The sequence below is a fragment of the Anopheles aquasalis genome, chromosome 2, assembly GCF_943734665.1.
Source record: "Anopheles aquasalis chromosome 2, idAnoAquaMG_Q_19, whole genome shotgun sequence".
In the NCBI taxonomy this organism is placed as follows: Eukaryota; Metazoa; Arthropoda; class Insecta; order Diptera; family Culicidae; genus Anopheles; species Anopheles aquasalis.
In genome coordinates, this window is record NC_064877.1 from 70,931,377 (window position 1) to 70,948,146 (window position 16,770).

At 48.0% G+C, this 16,770-nt stretch overlaps 2 protein-coding genes across 4 annotated transcripts in view; one reads left to right on the forward strand and one right to left on the reverse strand.

Moving 5' to 3' along the window:
• Window positions 1–16,770, forward strand: part of LOC126570375 (dual specificity calcium/calmodulin-dependent 3',5'-cyclic nucleotide phosphodiesterase 1-like) — a 73,018-nt gene that overhangs the window by 10,177 nt on the left and 46,071 nt on the right. For 2 of the 3 annotated variants that reach the window (XM_050228099.1, XM_050228100.1), the window contains exon 2: window positions 13,995–14,390. The exons of the other annotated variant lie outside the window; for it this stretch is intronic. In XM_050228099.1, the coding sequence (XP_050084056.1) occupies window positions 13,995–14,390 (396 nt within the window). The remainder of the gene's footprint in view (window positions 1–13,994; window positions 14,391–16,770) is intronic. 3 annotated transcript variants of the gene reach the window in all.
• On the reverse strand, window positions 841–4,944 carry LOC126570376 (maltase 2-like). Its single transcript, XM_050228103.1, has 5 exons — window positions 4,078–4,944; window positions 3,699–3,986; window positions 2,744–3,636; window positions 2,604–2,681; window positions 841–1,401 (listed from the first exon to the last, which is right to left on the reverse strand). Exons 1-5 carry the CDS (start codon window positions 4,624–4,626, stop codon window positions 1,239–1,241), a joined length of 1,971 nt encoding a protein of 656 aa, XP_050084060.1. The 5' UTR covers window positions 4,627–4,944; the 3' UTR covers window positions 841–1,238.

Consider the following 16,770-nt stretch of genomic DNA (forward strand, 5'->3'; position numbering starts at 1 on the left):
AACAAGTCCAATAATGGTTCATGTCGCACATGATTTCTGGATTCCACGCCGGATGCGAGGTGCGTAACAGCGAAATCCTAGGAACAAACGTTTTGATTGGTAGTAGCACGTTACCAAACGTATTTCGCAATGTTTTAGCTCTCTAGATAGTCTCGAGAAGACAAAACCAGACTAGAAGCTCAGCATCGTAGATCTCAGTGAATTGTAAGCGCTTCGCAATTGCTGTGACTCACCTTCGAGCTGCCTCCTGGGCTCACTCCCTTGTAGAAAAACAAACGCTCTGTGATATCGCTTATCGAGATCGGGCTTATCACGAATCAATCGCAACCCAAAAAGACAAATAAATCCTCCGAAAGAACGTCCCCTCGCTCGTGTTCCTTTCGCTAATCAACAATTGTGCCGCCGATAATTGAGCACCCAATGCCTTCGCGCAATTGGCAATTGAATCACGTACAAAATTCCCCCCTTAACGAAGTTGGAAGTTAAATCAATCACACCTTATCCGGGGCGACCCCACGAAACCGAAGGGATTTGATGCTGGCGGCAAATGGTTCGGGCTTATCTTGCCGCTGATACGACGGCGGACCTCTGCTGCCACGTCGCGTACGACTCGTAAATTCTTCAACTAATTGACGTGAAGGGGTTTCGATGCGAAAATTGTTATTAAGTTCGCCGGCGAGTGGCTATTGTTCGAACTTATCGGCCGATTCAAAGTGATGGCTTTGATTTCATTAACTCTCTTTGCCGGTTGCGAGGACTCATGAGCAGTAACCTAATCATTAAAACGCAGAATGCTGAATGCTTTGAAACACTTTATTTAGCAAAAAAAAACACTACGACTACTACGACCACGGCTGCTAGTAGCTCTGCGTAGCGCTAATGTGACTCATCAATTTGCACTATTCATTAGCGTACACCACGAGCGTACGATGAGTGGTGGTTCGGGGGAAAAACTCTGAATAAATAAGGCCGGCTATGGCAACAGGACACGATAGACGGCCCGACGACGACGATGACGACGACGACGACAAAAACACACAAACGCAACAAAACGCACACACAAGGAGGCGGAAGCCGTGAAATGAACAATAATGATAATTTGCGCAGCGCACACCACGGCTAGCGGCACACAAACTCTTATTACAGTGCCTGCTCTCTCATCAGTGTGCCACTTTTGCATTTGGCAGAACTCGAGCGAGCCAGCTAACCGAGCGAGCCAGGGCTCTTCAGCAGCGCGCTCACTTGCTGCCTCCACAAATGAAGGCTGGTGGGCAGTGCCGGAAGTGGTAGTAGCTGGTACCGAGTGCAATTATGATGGACGCAATTACTGCAGCGTCCTTTGCCGCACTCCAGAGGACATTCGTTGAACCGCGCTGCGCGGAACCAACATTAGCGCGTTCCCTGAAAAGGAAAATAAAAGAAACATAAGGCAACATACAAAAAATACACGATGGAGGCCGATGGTAGCGATAGAAGGGGAAGCATAGAAGTAGCAACACATGAGCAACGCGGGGATAGCAAAAGGACATAATAATTAGTGTGAACCGGCTGTGACCCTGGTTCTGCTATTGCTGTTGCTACTGCTGCAGGAGATTACAATGAGCTTTCTCGCGAAGGAACAAAAGACGCTACGTGTGAGATAGCTAACAAGCGTTTCATGGTAATCCTAGCTCCGTCCGTCGTCCTTGCTCAATTAAAAACCGGGACACTTGACGACGATCAGGTTGGTGGTGGTGCGGTGGATACTTCTTCGAACGTTCGAGCGCCTGTCTCAGGTGGACGATGATGATGACGGAGACGTGAAAAGTGATACGCCGGATGGGACAGGACAGGCAAATTAAAAACGGTCCGAATGAAGCAGCCACACGATGAGGCCGATCTGACCTTGACAAATGAGGCCGGGTCGCATGTGGGAAAGTTAATGAAAACGTTGTACACCACACCATCCCCTGCAAGGTTCAAAAGGCTTCACAAAAAGAGATTTTTCTTCACCAAGGCTTTTGGAGGTAGAGATAGAAACTGGAACACCCGATACAGCAGGATCTGCGCGCTCCCTACGGGTATCCCAATTTAAGTTCATCATTAATTTTCCCGAATAAGATTAATGTGTTAAATATTTACTGGAAATCCGGACGAAAGCTTCTTAGCTTCGGCGTCAGTAACAGGCATGTGTGAGCAGCAGAAAGGAAGTTTTCTGGAAGCCATCTGGATGCATTTTTCTCGTGATTACGCTCGTCGATGGTTCGGTGCAGTATGCTTCACAGGGAGCAAGTTTTGTGTATGAGACCACGCGTTTATTGTGCAGCCATGTCAAGACGCCCTCGAAGTGAGCAAAGTTTTTAACGAGCATGCCAGCCGCCACACGTTGGCAATCAATGTTCAATCTGTTCATGCAGATCATGTAGAGGACTTCGCAATCTTGGATGTGTTTTCCACCTCAGCCATCTCGGATAATGCCTGAACATGCTTTGCCTTCGGCCCCGTAGTCACCACGATGAAGAAAAATTGTTGATAAACTTTTTTAATTGAATGTTATGCATGTAAATCTGTAACACTTCTTAATGCGTATTACACTAAGGCCTAACCAAGCTACCGGTTGTTACCTTTCCGGAACGTGGATGCTCCGTAGCACCAACCCATCGTTTCCATCCACTAGCAGCTGGTTCGTCCTGACGATATCGCTGTAATGTACAAAGGAAAGTAATATTAAAACACTGACACCTTGGTCCCCTAGTATACGTACCCTGTACGATAGCCGGAGGTAGAGGCACTGGATGCAACCGTCAGCCGCTCCGCTAGTCTCGGGAAAATGGCACTCAAATCCACGGTCCTTGAGTTGGCAGCCAAATTGATCACGACCACAAACGTGTCACTTCCGCGCAGTTCCCGGACGTACGTCAGCACGTCATTCGAGTAGGGCACCGGGAGCATCGATCCCCGCCGGAACGTGTCATGCTGTCGCAACCGGACCAGCTCCCGGTACGTTTTGTAGTGACTTCTTTCGGCACGCTTCTGCGCCTCCAGTTTTAGCTCGCGATAGTTCGGATTCACCGGTAACCAGGTGCTGGGAGCGTCCGAGAAGCCCGCATTCCTCGTATCATCCCACTGGAAGGGCGTCCTCTCGGGATCACGGGAAAACACGATGAACGCCTCACCGGCCTCATCGTCCCGCTGTGATGATGGCCCACTAGCGATTGCATCCCGATAGTCGACCATTCCAATCTCCTCGCCATAGTACGTGACCGCAATGCCGGGCAGCGTTAGCAGCAGCGTGTGCATCGCATCGATCCTTTCCGTCCCGAAACGGGTACCGACGCGTGGTTGATCGTGATTGCCCAGCACCCAGTTGGCCGTTGCATCGCGCGGCATGTACGTGAGCCATTTGTTGATCGTAAACACAAAGTCCGGTGCGCTGGCATCGCGGTTCAGATCGGTGATCAGCAAAAAGTTAAACGGCATATGGGAACCGACCCGGGCGCCAGTGCCTTCCGCTGGCAACGAGTGATAGTAGCGCATCGTGAAGGTAATGTTGGCGTACGCTTCCGTCATAATGATGCGAGCCGCGTCTTGGGGGTGTTCCCGGGACCAATCGTCCAGCAGCTCTCTCCACTGGTACACCATATCGTAATCCTCGAGCTGAAAAACATTCGTTAGAGGTTAGTAAGGTGCTTCGTGCGCCGTATACCGTGGTGTCTTACCAAATCCTTCGTATAGATGTGATGTGTAAAGCCGTATGAAAGCGGATCACGGTCAGTGCCCGTTTCCGGCTCATCCCGAAAGTCCTCCACCTCGAACAGATGGTTTACGGCGTCGATGCGAAACCCGGCCACTCCCTTGCCCAGCCAAAAACGCAAGACCTGCTTCATCTCCTCGACTACGGCCGGATTGCGAAAGTTCAAGTCCGGTTGCTGGGCCGTGAACTGGTGCAGGTAGTACTGGCCCCTTTCCGGGTGGTACGTCCAAGCGGAACCATAAAACACCGATTGCTAGAAAAAAAGGGTGGGGGCGAGAAGTTCGATGAAACGGGTAATATAAGCCAACGCAAGACCGGCTAGTGAAGAGAGGAAATGCGCTTACCCAATTATTCGGCGGTAAACGGGTCCCATTAGCAGCGGAAGGATCCTCGCGTCCATCATGCCACACGTAGTACTCGCTGTAGCCCGGCTCCCGGGCAACCGAACGCCGGAACCACTCACACTGATCGCTCGTGTGGTTCGGTACGAAGTCGAGAATGATTTTGATGTCGAGCCGTCGTGCCTCGGCCATCAGCGCCTCAAAGTCCTGCATCATACCGTACTCGGGCTGGATGACGGTGTAATCCGTAATGTCGTAGCCTAAGTCCACCATCGGCGAGAGAAAGATGGGCGATAGCCAGGTGGCACCGATGCCGGCATCCTTCAGGTGCACCAACCGATCCCGGATACCCCGCAGATCCCCCACACCGTCCCCGTTCGAGTCCATGAACGAGCGGGGATAGATTTGATAGAACACCGTCCGCTGCCACCACGAACCACCATTGCCGTCTTCTTGTCCTAGTCCCGGACCATCGCTGCTAGCACTCACCATCAGTGTCAGCATCAAAGGAAACCACAGCCAGTGGCCATTGCACGGACGGTGGTGCGCCATACGCTACCAACTCCTAGTCCTATGTGGTGCACTTCAATCTTATGCAAATCGAACCTCGTAGTTGCTGCAAGGCGCGTTGTCACTTGACTCCCCTGAACCGTATTGCCTTCGTACCTTGTGCCTTACGCCTTGGTTGGCGTTGGTTCTGGGGTGAGGTTTCGAATAAATTTAATCACTCACTAGCAGCTGATTGCCAGCTATGGCCGTGTGATCGTACGCCGAACAGCAGTTGCACTCGATTGCATTCGAATGACACACACTGCGGAACTGCGGTCCGAGCGATAGAGAGACGCGCTACAGTCGCTTCTCTGATTTATTTTGACTTCGTTCGGTACCGTTTACCGGTATCAACAGCATCACCTACCAAGCGTGACAGCCGCGTTCACATACACAGTGTGATTTGAGATGGAATGCAAGCTGTAATGTAACCACGATTCAATCACCGAGTCGCTTGCACCGAGAAGAGCCTTTGCACTACAGGGATGGAAAGAGAATGGCGAGGAAAGAAACTTTTAAACATGGTTTCAAATTGTCTCTATAAGATGTTAACAAAAAAAAAGGTTGTTAAGAATAAGATCAAGTAGCAGCGACTTATTGCTGAGCATAATTTAATAGCATCGTAGCGAGTTGGCCGTTATCAACTTATCACCTTAAACACTTCAGCTTCTCATCAGAGTTTCTCCTTGAAATATAATTTAAGGCGCGGATTCCGCCGGCACGCCACAGCATGTCAGTCAGGCAGAATTTATAGTCAGAGTTAGTGCGGCATGACTATGACTAACAAATTCCATTTTTTTTTACAAGCATATAGCTTGATTCGTATACAAATTTCCATTTAAAATAATGATATGTTTGTGACCAAATTCATTGCAACATTTTTGCCAGAATTTCCTATAATGTTTCTGAATGTTTGCTGTTTTGCTATCAAGGACTTAATGAAGTTGAGTGCGATGACCATCGGAATAAAGCTTTTATGCTTCCAGAAGCAGTTGAAGACCAAACTAATAGTCTATCTAATGGTCTTTTTGGATTTTTTTTTTTGATAATTTAACTAAACAGAATCCTTAATTCTTGAGATTTTAAAGCCTTGTAAGCAAAACGCTTTAGGAAGAGAATCACTTGATATCGATCCAAGAGCGCTCCGGGAAAATTTATACTGCCGCCAGATTTTAAATGAAACGGAAGTAAGTGTTGGACACATTGATACCAGCTCTTCGAAATCCAGTTCTCCTCTGATAAAACAAAACTTTTCTCCCACTCGAATGTTGGCCTTAGTTGAAATAACTCATGCCATTCGGATGCACTTGAAAGTGTCAACAGCATGCAATAGCTTTACTTGAAATGCGAAACGTTAAATCACTCCGCCAGCAAGATCAACATTTGAGAGCCCATAAATTCAGAACCTTACTAGTGGCAAACATGAAATTCGCAACCAATGGTGTCACTACCCGCGCCAACTGCTATTTGCCAACATCTTAACCTCTGTGGAAATCACCATTCCTGTTCCGTTTCACTAGCACCTCGTTGAAATGAAAGGAGTAATGGAATATTCAAATATTCGGAACACCTTCTGTGTGGAAATAGTTTTTGGGTCCGTTTGCTGAATTGGTCAACCACGAACGATGCCCTAGCACCAACCGCCTGATTGCCTGATCGGCTATCGATTGGCTGATTTATGGAGCTATACCCTACACTTTCGAAAAAGGCTGAGAAATTCCCTAAAAACATCGGAGCAATTCATTTTCGTCTCTCCCCGATTGCCTCCTACATTCCTTTTCCTCTCACTACGTTCTATTCACATGAGAAACACGTACCGCAAGCCAACTGCTGTTGGTGGGTGGGGAGCACCTCTCCATCGAAGCAGAATTTCAACTACCGAACGTGAACATACATTGTGGAATCGGTCACCTTCATTGCCTAATCCCAACTTCAAGGGAAACGGCATTTCCCGAAAACACTCTGTCCAAACACTCGCCGAACCGAACCGTCCCCGGGCACACAAACTGCGGCCAGCAACCGAGAGCAGAGACGCACATTCAAGTGGCTCCTGCAGCGATATGCTGCCGCCATTAAGTCAAGCCGATTACGGGGGGGGGGGGCCCGGTCACCGGCAAACGGTGGTGCGGGATGGTGTTGGTGCTGGTGGATGCAGGTGGATAAAGTCGTCAAATGCTTGCTTTGAAATTCATCAAATGCGAAGTCGGCTTATTGCGAAAACTGCTTACGTGCGTACCTCGGATACCCGCGCGGCAAACTTTACACATCAAGAGGAGCACTCGTGTTGCGAGCGAGGATTCACGTCCCCAAGCTCGAGCTGCTGCTACAGTCTGGACAGCCAGGCCTGGAGCTGGTTTCTTCGTTCCTTGCGCTGTTAATGCTGTCGTCCTGCTTCCGACGACCAGGTAGCTCTCGTAGCTGGTAAGCACTCCAAGACTCTGGCATCTCCGCTCGCTTCATCGAATGTAATGCAAATTTATGGAATATGTTATTCAGCAAATTCACCTGCCAGCAGCGGTACGATTGGATGTTGCGTCGTTCGCAGAAACCGCACACAAATACACATTCCTGGGGCTGTGGTGACCTTGTGGAATGCTTTATATATTTCAGACGATGGATTCATTTCTCCTCCACTCGCTCTGACTATCCATGCCACCTGCTCGATGGCCTCGAGCAACGGAAAGTTCAAAGCGACTTAACGGTCAGTGTAATTGAAGTTTGATTCCTTCACGACGGCTTAGGCCAGTGGCCGTGGTGTGGACTGTGTAGACCGTAATCGTTAAATCTGCTTAATACCCAGCCACACGCTTATCGTTGACGTTGTGCAGAGGAAAACGAAAGAAAAATTCGCATGAAAAAAAGAAACGCTTGCCTAAGCAGCATCTTCCAGCTTCCATTTTATGGCTGTATTAACAGCGCCTCGCCACAAGTACAGTGGCCAGCCTGGCGTGTACGCACACAGCAGGCAAACGCAAGCCGCTCAAAAACTTTGCCTCGCATTCGGCCTTTGCTTAGCCGTTTGTCTGAAGGATTTGCCCGAGAGAAATTAAAAAACTTCCGTAGCGTACCGTACGCCCGTGGCATTCCGTCCAGCGCCCCCTTGAATGTCGGATCCAGGAGGCATCCCCGGTAGTGGTCCCCGAATGAGCCATAAAATCAAAAACTGGCACAAACTGGCACAGAAGCTGGCTGCCAGTCGTCTTAGCGCAAAAAACGAGAAAGCGTAGCCCTGAGCCATTAAATGTTTGAGCAATTTTTGGTTCCTTGATTGCTTTATTATTGCAACAGCATGGTGACTATTAGGCGCACATGAGACGCGCGTGAAACTTTTAATGACCTCGAGTGTGTGCGTGCATCATCATCATCATCATCATCTTCGGTGAGCCGTTCTTCACACAATTCTCGCGCTCTCGAGATCGTCCGGATTAGGTCAATAAAAAAAAGGTACAAACATATTCGCCACAATGATCAGAAACAATTTCACGCAAAAACGTTCATCATTCGCCAACCAAACGCGCGTGATAAAAGTTTCGCACAACCGTCATAGCGACAATACGGTGCAAAAGTAGCTCAGTAAGTTAGGGACCACAGCATAGGACGGCCTTGCCGACGTGCCCCGTCCCCCCCCCCCCCCCCCAGAACGTTCGCTATTAGTCTTATATCGTAAACTCATTTATTATCATCCTTTACGAGCACAAAGCAGAATATGGAATCGATTCTCATGGTCACACACCACCCCTGCGCCCGAGGCGGGTCGATCGAACGTTCTCATCGTGGATGAAAATCGAACCAGACACTTATGGTCGGTGGTCTACGGTTATCGATGTCCTTGTACTTCTCGCGTTACCCAATGTTTACCATTATCATCACGGAATCGTTCTTTGCTGCCCCTATCACTCCCCTAACACACGATTGGAACCGAAACGAAACAGATTGTGTCTCCGAAGGAGAGCTGAACACGCACACGAATATGCCCCTCGAGATGCGGAGCGAACGAACCGGAAAATCTCTGAATCAAACACAGACACACGCACCCCACCACAATGTGTTATCCGTCACGATCGGTGATCATTTATCGGTTCGCACAAGGATGCGACGAGAGTCTGGTGTCTGGTATGATACTCACTGTCTCGCCACGCGCGTCCCATCGCGTGATGATATGTCAACAAATCCTCGCGAAAAACTTACGAAATTTCCCATCAAGGACGACGACGAGGACGACAACGACGGTGTGGCGTACCGTGCCTTCCATTCCGGGTCCTGTGCCCCACAACCACAGATCTGGCAACAAAAACAATGCCACCATCGAATATCTGCACGCGTCGGAGTCGCTTTCGCGGTTGAAACGTGACGAGAATACTCATCATCAGCTTCTCCACCAAGACAACTTTCTTGGCCCTTATCGTCTCGTCTCGCTGTCATCTTATCTTATGCTGTTAACGACAAACTTTATGTTCGTCGCACACAACAGAGCCGTCGCCGCCACCGCCAGAGTTGAGTGGCGTCGTCGTTTTGGTGAAAGTGTTCCGAAATGGACCACACCGGATGGACCTTCTTATCGTGGGTGTATGTAAACGTTTGTAGAAATGCCGTTCCGTTGAGTATCGCTTTTGTCATCGACAATTTGATTATTATCTGAGAACTTCCTTTTCGTGGCCAAGTGAGCATATTAAATTAAAAGAAAAAACTCTGGCGCCATTTGTGTGCATGGCAGAAGCAGCCACTACCTTTTCATCTTTAGAGCGGCACGAGCAGGAACGACTTTTCCCTTCGAGCAAACCCCGTAGAGGAATCCGTCGTAGAAAAAGGTACAAACAAGTCCGTCCAACAATTGGTCACCCTTGTTCGCTCGAGAAGCAGCAGCAGCAATATGCACTTCTAGCACTTTTGCTAGTAATGCTTGTAACGCATTTTCCGCTCTTTCAGCAAACCCTCAGGTTTGTGCGCTCGCTCAGGGTGCTTGCATCACCGACAGACATTGGAAGGGGAATGTAAAATAAGAAAAAAACGTATTCACTACCGGCAGCACTCTTGCTGCTTGCTTCTGCGTATTGTGGCAGAGCATCGACGTATATTCTACGTAGCTTTTGTGGTACAAAAACGTCCGCTGGCTTCGCAGAGCTTTTCGATGCCATGGCACAATACAGAAGCGAAGACGTGGCGCGTTGCTGCGCGGCGTGTAATAACATTACCATTCGCCCGCGATGGTTAATTAGGTTTTCTTTCGCGAAAGCGTACCATAGAGCTGTCCCGGGTTGCTTCGCTGTTGTGTTATCTATTTAGTTTGAGTGAGCGAAAACAGCATTACCTGGTCCGAAGATTTCCCCATCAGCAAATGCTTCTTGCCCGAAGGACTTATGAGCCATACCTATTCAACATGCATTACCATGCCAGAGCATTATTACGACCGTCCAATCGCGTCCAATCCGTTCACTCTTCCGGGCTGGGAAGGAGGGATATTTTCAATAACATCCCCTCCTTTTCTCAACCTCCTTACACTGCCACCACAGACACCGGTATGAGAGTCTGCTCCAAATAAGTACACCCACTGTCGAACTCGAAATGATGGAAAAGCTACCTCTTCGTGGAAAAGCGGGAGCCCTCTCGAAAGTGCCTCCCGTACGTACGTACGCACACGAGCAAATACCTTCTTACTTCTCCATCTACCACCGGTGGGAGATGATTTGGGAGCGTATTTGTTCAACTACTGCCCCGGTCTTACCGTGCCGAGCGAGCTGAACCAACGAGACGAACGCTTGGATCCCTTTTTTCCAACTGTGGTGGGGAGTGGCGCGCGGCTTGTCAAATTTCGAGCAAGCCTCCGGGTTTTGCGGGTCATGCATAACATCCTACGGTCCGTGTCCGCCGAAACCACTTCGCCAGCCAGCCAGATCTTCGTCGACTCCCGTCCGTACTCTCGTACTTTTGCGCGGTATCGAGTCTGGATTGGAACCGAAGTTTCTCTCGCATCAAATATTCGGTCCGGGGACCCCTCAGCCAGAAAACAGAATCCCATTACATCCATTAATGCTTTCGCATACCACTTTTCACCTGCCAGCCCGCAGCTGGGGCCGGTACAAACCATCAAATATTAATGAGCGTCTATAGTTAAACTTCGAACTTGCCCCACTACCTGGCGCAGTGCCTAATGCCGAACGTGTGGGGGTCGGAATGTTTTAACGAGCTTTTGAAGGTGAACATAGAACTTTCTCTAGATTTTTGGGGTGCTCCCGTAGTATGTCTTTTGTATCGAAATAGTAGCAAGCAGTTATAGTTTGATTATAACTTTCAGAACCGAAATCAGCATCAGAATTTCTAAAATCAGTCACAACACTTTGATGCTCCGTGAACGTTTTTTACTTCTGCCAGAAGAGAACTAAAACCATCGTGGCCATTCCAAGGTCACAGTAAGACACCATTTTGAATGAAACAGATATAGCTTCCGTCCATTCGGAAATGCACGCCTGATTGCTCATAAATCTCGCTCCCTCGAGGACAGCAGCTAATCTCCTGATCTCGCCAATTAAGCACGTTGATTAATCAGATTAAAATGGCGGAACGGAAACGAACGCACGCACGCACGCAGGCAGTAACGTCGCAAAGACAAGCGAAAACTCTTGACGCTCCAATCAATTCTCAAGGCCCGGCGGCGGCGCCGGTGCTCATCTGCGCCGTTATATAACTTCTGAAATATGCTCACCACCCACCAGTCTTCTCGGGCGACTGTTCCTCATTCATTCATTCATTCAATGTCCTCTGCTACCACGCGAGAAGCTGGATCTCTCGAAGCTATTAAGACTTATTGCAGAAGACCAGCTCTGGCTTGTGTTTGTCTCTGCTCAGCGAATGGAATCCCTCTTCTTCTGCTGCTGAATGCACCCAAGACAAGACAAGTCAGGAACAATTTCTTGATAATGATCAAGAGCTGCACGTGTTGCTAAGGTGCTGCTGCACCAGGTTGGCACAGTGTGATGCAGTTTACCAGCCGGACATCCTTACCTTAATCAAGCTCGGTCCCGTTCCGGTCACATCCTTCGCACCGCAGCAAGTGACCGTGAAAGATGGTCACCTTCTACAGCAATCGACAGTCGTTGGGTTGGTGGGACTACCCCAGGCTGTTTGAAGATAAATGGCCCCAGCCAGTGAAGTGGCTGCTCGCTATCGACGATGGGTATGTAGGTCGAACGGTCAAACGATGGGTCCGTTAGGTCCACCATCGCCCAGCGGGACACTGCATTAGCCCCAACTCGATATGCTACGGAGCTCTTCGTGTGCTGGTTTGACCATAACGGATGGCCCGTGCAACATTATCTCTTGGAGACATTGGAAATTACCAGCTGGGGCTGGGTGGCCCTGTGGGGTGCGAGTGGATCCTGCCAATCGCATATTGAGTCACCACACGAGGCACCAAGTGTGGCCACACTCGACCAATGCATGATTTATGAGTTTGTCCTTCAGATACCCTGGTTGGTCACATCCTGGTCGATCCTGTTTGGCTGGAGGAGCTAGCTAGTGAGTCTCATAAATGTTTATGAACGTCTGCTCGTCGATTTCCTTCTAATGATGAGCCCTCGATGGGATCGATGCGATGTTGCGTAGTAAGTGAACCGCGACTCAATCCTTTCGACAGTCGTTTTCGGTTTTCTCTTGGAATGAACCGAGCGGTACCTTTAAGTTTATTGTATGATTTGCCAACAATAATCCTACACGCACCCAAGGTCACCAACACTAACAGGCTGCGGTGGTAGACACAGAATTGCACACAAATCGATGGTCACCACCAGAAGGTCTCTCCGGACAGCTCAGTCGGGGAGGGACCGGATAGCTATCTCACAATGCCCGTCACAATGCCCGTCACAATGCGTAATTGTCCGATATGAATAACAAATAATTAGACGACAACACGCTCCATCTGCCACGCGTTAAATTGAGTTCGCTTTCCAGAGTCTGCGAGATCGTGCTAGCGTGTCGGATGGCATGGAGCTCCTATGACGCTCTGTGTGCGCATGTGTGTGGATGTGTTCCGTGGTGGATGGGAGGATGGATGGATGGATGGTTGCTACTAATTAAAACGAGAGCACTCCTTCCGGGCCTTCCACGCCGGTGGCTTGTTGTATGTAACCTCGAAAGTGAACACATTTTATTTGCATTGCAAATGGGAATAACGATCTCGGTTTATCTTAATGAACATATCCCATTACCAATCAGTGGTAATCCCGGTGGTACAGAGCTGAGGAAAGAGAGGAGGGAGAGTGAGAGAAAAAAAAAGGAGGGAAAAGTGATTGCATTCGAGCATTCCATAGCATTTCCGGTTCAGCGGTTGCAGCCCGGGGTGTAACGCCTATTGACCAATCGACGGAGCATGTAGCCCTGCACCAACAGGCGCAGATGGAGCCGCCTGGTGGTTTTTTTTTTTTGCAATTTCTGTTCCAATTATGTACCATTACACACTTTTTGCAGCACACATATAGCTAATACCCCGTAACACAACATATTACACGTAGTAGTTGAGCAACAGTATATCGAAATCATTTCGTTCAATAACATTCCGAGGAATGCGCTTCAGTGAGTTGCATTGTGCAATGGTTGCCGGCGCTGCTTGTAGTTTTGATTAAATGCGGAACGTGTGCAGTTGTTTCTTAGTCCTTTTTGCGTTGTTTCTGGCTGATTGCAATATATTTATGATAATTGTAGGTAGATGCCTTTACTAGGTGCGTTCGATTATTAAGATTTACTTAGAAAACAACTTATAACCTTAGGTTACCAGAATAAACTATTCCTTCCTAAAGGTAGGTGCGGCGAGTGGATAAAAAATGCGCAAAAGAGGTTGATTAATGAAAAACAATTATTTGGCATCGTTATTTACGATTGAAAACTAACGAAAACTTATCATAATTGGATGTTCTATGGAAAAATATTGGCTCTACATTGATGTATTCAAAATATAATTGGTTCCCCCTATTCACAAATTCTTTCTAATTAGTCAGTGTTTCCTTTTTTATCAAACACCTTCTCAAAAGCACAGTCCTGGTTCTACAACTACAAATTCCAAGAACACTTTAAAGTTATCGTTGTCAAAAAAAAACAGGATTTGACCCACTTTGCAAAACAATACCTCTACACATTCCATCAACAACAACAACAACACACACAAAGAACAAAACGAGTGTTGTTGCCAGCAAGTGGACCAGCGATAATGCTACCAGATGGTTTTCAGATGCTGCTGTTCGGGAGGCCAGTTAATCGTTTCCCATCTTATCGTGTTTTTTCTTCTTCTTTTTCTGCTCTTTCTTTCCTTTTATCGTATCGCCTTCCCAACAACTTCCGTCTCATCCACCGCCACCCCTGGCCAAACCTCTGCGCACCGGCAGTCGCCAGCTCGCCAGAGAATAAATTTACCAAAGATGATATAACGTTCGCCGGCGCTGGTCCGGGGCGTGAACAGTTGACTTGCTGTGATCCGGCCACGTGTCAAGGACCGACCACCAGCTACGGGGCCTGTGGTCCACCGGCGACAGGAACAACCGGTGCAGGACCGGGCACTTCGCTCGCCACAACCGCTCAACAGCGACAGCAATCACAATCCACTTTGCAGCTGCAATCGCAGCATCAGCAGCAGCAGCAACAACAACCACAACAGCAACTGCAATCCCCGTCCCCCGGCAGCTGTCATCCCTGTCATCATCACTTCCATCATCATCACCATCACCACCATTGTCACCAGCCGGTGCGAGCGGATTGCCATTCGCGAAACGGACAGATAGCAAGTAAGTAGTTTTCTTTCTTTTTTCTTTCTCTCAAACAAAATCTTTAACTTTTAAACGCTTTTAATGCTCTAACTTACGCTCGGTTTGGTAGTTTGGTTCTGCTTGAATGCCTCACACTAACATTGCTAGTTTTGGATGTTGGTTTATTAACCAGTATGCCATTTACGTACCTTATTCGCGCACGTTCAATTTTATGCATCTACTAATGCTTTCAATACTAACCATATTATACGCTTTAAAACAAAAGAAAAGGCGAACGCTACGTCATGTTGTGTTATAAAGATTAGATGCAACATTCAATAGAGGAATTCGCGCTGCTATTTCATTGATTGCACTACGATCAATTGAATATTGTCACGTAAGTCAGTCGTGGATCCGGAATATCAGCTAATCCGTAATCGAGTGATCCGGCCGATGACGTATTGGATCAGTATCAGCGTAACCGGGTGTTATTTATTTTCAAGCCACTTGTTGTAATTATCGTGAAATGCATAAAAGTGCAAAATAATTATGAGATCAACTGGAAAGTTTTGCCAAGTGATTTGCACAACACCAGATTATATTCTCTTTGGTCAATCAAACCACAACCGTTGACCATGATCTCTACTCAAAAGAGGCTCCAACTAACTTAACGACACAACTGAGAAGTGCTGTACGGATAACGATACTCATTTGACTACCGCACTGCACATTTTCCACTGGTTTCTACAGTCACTAATTGACAAGATTGAAATGCTTGCAAACGAACCGCATAACAAGACCATCTCGTCCAACGAAACAACGTTTCACATCTGGACAGCATCGGTCCAGCACAAACTACCGTCAGGTCAAAACCCAATGGCAAAGCTCAGCCAAAGATGTGTATCATCCTTGAACACCCTCTCTAACACTGTCACTCCGTACTGTTTGTGCTAATGAAGCGTTAGGGGATTGCCATCCGGAGGACTGTTTTTAATTACCATAGAAAGGTCTGGTGCGGTATTTCCCGGAATCCAGATGAACGAATTCTAGTCCCGCAATGTAGGGAACGGATTGTATTCAAATCCTCTGGACGCATTTGCTCTTTTAGAAAGCCAGAGAGAGGAAGAGACCGAAGGATGGTAGCTGACTGTCGACGAACGGATGATGGGCGCCTGTTGCATTTGACGTAGGAATTCAGTTTATTAAATATCCAACTGTCAGAGACCCCGTGGCTCATGACCATGGATTATAGCTTTATGGAGTGGATCTCTAATGGAATGTGAGCTTTGATGGTGGGAAGCGGAAACACGGGAGGCGTCTTCCTGTTTCGTTAGGAAGTAATCTGCCACAATCTAATGCTGAAAGTTTACCTTTGATAGATCCATTTCAGCTAAAATAACACCAGCTAACCGGCGGAATACATTCATCATCCCTGGCTACTCATGAGCATCCCCTTTAATGGCACTGTTTTTCGAGGAAGGCTCTGCCCCTTTAAAAAAGGCTGCGGTGCTTCATCTTTCATGCTGTGTAGGCCAATGGCAGGCAGGTCGTGATTGAGCAGTGAGTTTCTGCAAACAAAATCTGCTTCTATCCTCACACTCCTCTGCTCTGCCCCCCCCCCCCCTCCCCCCAACCCCTCTCAACACTGATTCAAGGCACTATATTGCGTTCTTCTTAGAAGTCCTAAAACAACTCTCTCCGTTACCGGCACCGACACTGGCATCCCCATAGGGCTCAGCATAGGGCACTCGAGCTATCATCTTGCATAAGCCTGAACAAACTTGAACCAACCGATTGGTGAACCTAATATGGCAGCGCATGGCGAGCTTTCGAAAGAATTAGCTGAGGATCCCACGTCTCAAAAGCACTAGAAACTGTTGCCTACATGTTTCGAGCGGTTATTTTCATTTGATGGAAGATATTGCAGACGAGGAAGAAGCATTTCACATGAATCCTATCTGTTTTGTGGAATCCTCAGGTGCTTACCCCGCATGGTTGAACTTTGCACCATCGAAGCGAAGCAGAATAGTAACTTAATTGTCGTACCTTCTGTTTCTACTAAGGATTTCCGTGAAATGAGCCCAAAATGTGCCTCCCAGCCAATAGCTGCTACCTCAATACAAGGATTAATGGTTGTGTTTGAATGGATTAAAAAAACATCATATCATGGTTTGTCGACTTTTCTGTTCACAAACCGTCGCACCATCATCGACAGCACTGAGCATGTCGGATTAATTAGTGATTACACGTACTGAACTTGCAGCCCGCATCGGAAAAAGAGACATTTTTCACTCGAAACCACCACCAACATCATTCGCTGAACGTAGATTACAGACTGCATCCCGACAAAAAGCACCCCATCCCGGGAGCCGTACAAAAGCGCACCCCTTCTACGTATCCTGGCACTGGAGTGCACCAC